The sequence below is a fragment of the Nansenia antarctica genome (genome assembly GCF_963989245.1).
Source record: "Nansenia antarctica genome assembly, chromosome: 12".
NCBI lineage: Eukaryota > Metazoa > Chordata > Actinopteri > Argentiniformes > Microstomatidae > Nansenia > Nansenia antarctica.
In genome coordinates, this window is record NC_137682.1 from 14860541 (window position 1) to 14862259 (window position 1719).

The 1719-nt window shown below is 45.3% G+C and overlaps 1 protein-coding gene across 1 annotated transcript; it reads left to right on the forward strand.

The window, feature by feature from the left end:
- Window positions 1–702: 702 nt before the first annotated feature.
- On the forward strand, window positions 703–1719 carry mos (v-mos Moloney murine sarcoma viral oncogene homolog; the record flags this gene model as incomplete). Its single annotated transcript, XM_080543414.1, has 1 exon — window positions 703–1719. One exon carries the CDS (start codon window positions 703–705, stop codon window positions 1717–1719), a length of 1017 nt encoding a protein of 338 aa, XP_080399540.1.

Sequence of the window (1719 nt, forward strand, 5' to 3'; positions counted from 1 at the left end):
TTCCAGCAGTGGCTTAGGGGTCTGGGGAATGTGCTTCACATGAAGAGACTACGCTATTCATTTACTAACCGAGAGGACATCTTTCTGAAAGTATGGCAACCCTTATTAGATAAATGGACCGCGGAAAACCTTTTCTAATTCTAAGTAGCCTTCAGTATACTGAAAATCTACATGTACCTGTGCAGTCTAGGAGTCTTTCATCAGGGTAATTCCCTTACAAACAATATATTGAGAGGATTAAATGTTTATTTCCACAGATGAATGAAATATAAGTTGTGGTTCCTTTATGCATTTTTACTATTTCTAACTATTTCAACTTCAACATTGGCGCTTTTATTTTGAAGAAATTCTTACTTACCAACCTTTTCGGACATGTAAATAGTGTTTTTTGTTTTGTTTTGTTTTTTCTTGTTTTTGTTTTGTTTTTTCTTGTTATAACTATTTCTTTTTTCACATGTTCGAAATAAAGCTTTCATTCATTCATTCATTCATTCAACACCCGAGGTAGATGGGCGGAGTTCCACTATATTGCCGAAGGTTCACAGAAGGTGACGCGAGACCATACGGTCGTCTTGTCTACATAACTTCTAATTCTGCAATCAGCTGATCTGCTGTCAGCCGTGTGATCAAACCAAAGTAGCAGACCCACTCAACAAGCCAGAGCTAGTAGAAAGCAAGGTTTACAAGGTGCTCAGAAAAAAAATGCCATCCCCAATTCCCCTGACCCGCTTTTTGCCGAAGGAACTTTATCCATCTCTTGATTTTGGAGCGTGCAGTAGTCCGCTGGCTAAATACGCCAACGACTCAACCTTGCCAGTCCCAGCTCCACGGTTCCACGGGAGGATTGCAACCAGATTGTGGTCGTCCATCATACACTGGAAAGAACTTCAATCTATGCAGCCTATCGGATCTGGAGGTTTCGGCTCGGTTTACAGAGGTGTGTACTTCGGAGAGACTGTCGCAGTTAAAAAAGTCAAGAAGAGTGCCAAGAATAAACTCGCTTCGAGACAAAGCTTCTGGGCTGAACTGAACGCGGCTCATTTACGACACAAGAATATTGTCCGCATCATAGCAGCCACCACATGCATACCGGTGGATCTGGAAAACGAAGACAACATCGGCACTATATTGATGGAATACGCCGGTAGCCGAAATCTCCACCATGTCATCTACGACGGCGCCGACGCACTTGGAGCGGACAGGTGGATCAAGTACGCCACGGACATTGCGCACGGCCTCCTGTTCCTGCACTCTCACGGCATTGTGCATTTGGATCTGAAACCGGCCAATATATTGGTCTCGGCGGAAGATGTGTGTAAAATTGTCGACTTTGGCTGTTCTCTGAAATTGGACCTGGGGTGTGATCTATCAAGTCTCAAGCCCCATCTCAGTCACACCGGCGGTACGTACACTCACAGAGCGCCAGAGCTGCTGAAGGGGGAGGACGTCTCCCTAAAAGCTGATATCTTCTCATTTGGCATTACTCTTTGGCAATTGGTCACACAAGAACAGCCCTATGCAGGTGACCGACAACATGTTTTATATGCCGTTGTTGCATACAATTTACGCCCCTCGGTAAACGATGAGCCGTTCTTCGAGTCCCTACCAGGTGGCATCTGCAGGTCCCTTGTGTGCAGGTGCTGGAGCGGCGTTCCCAGTTTGAGACCAAGCGCTCAAGAAGTCATCATACATCTTGACAAGATCCGGTCCGAACATTGA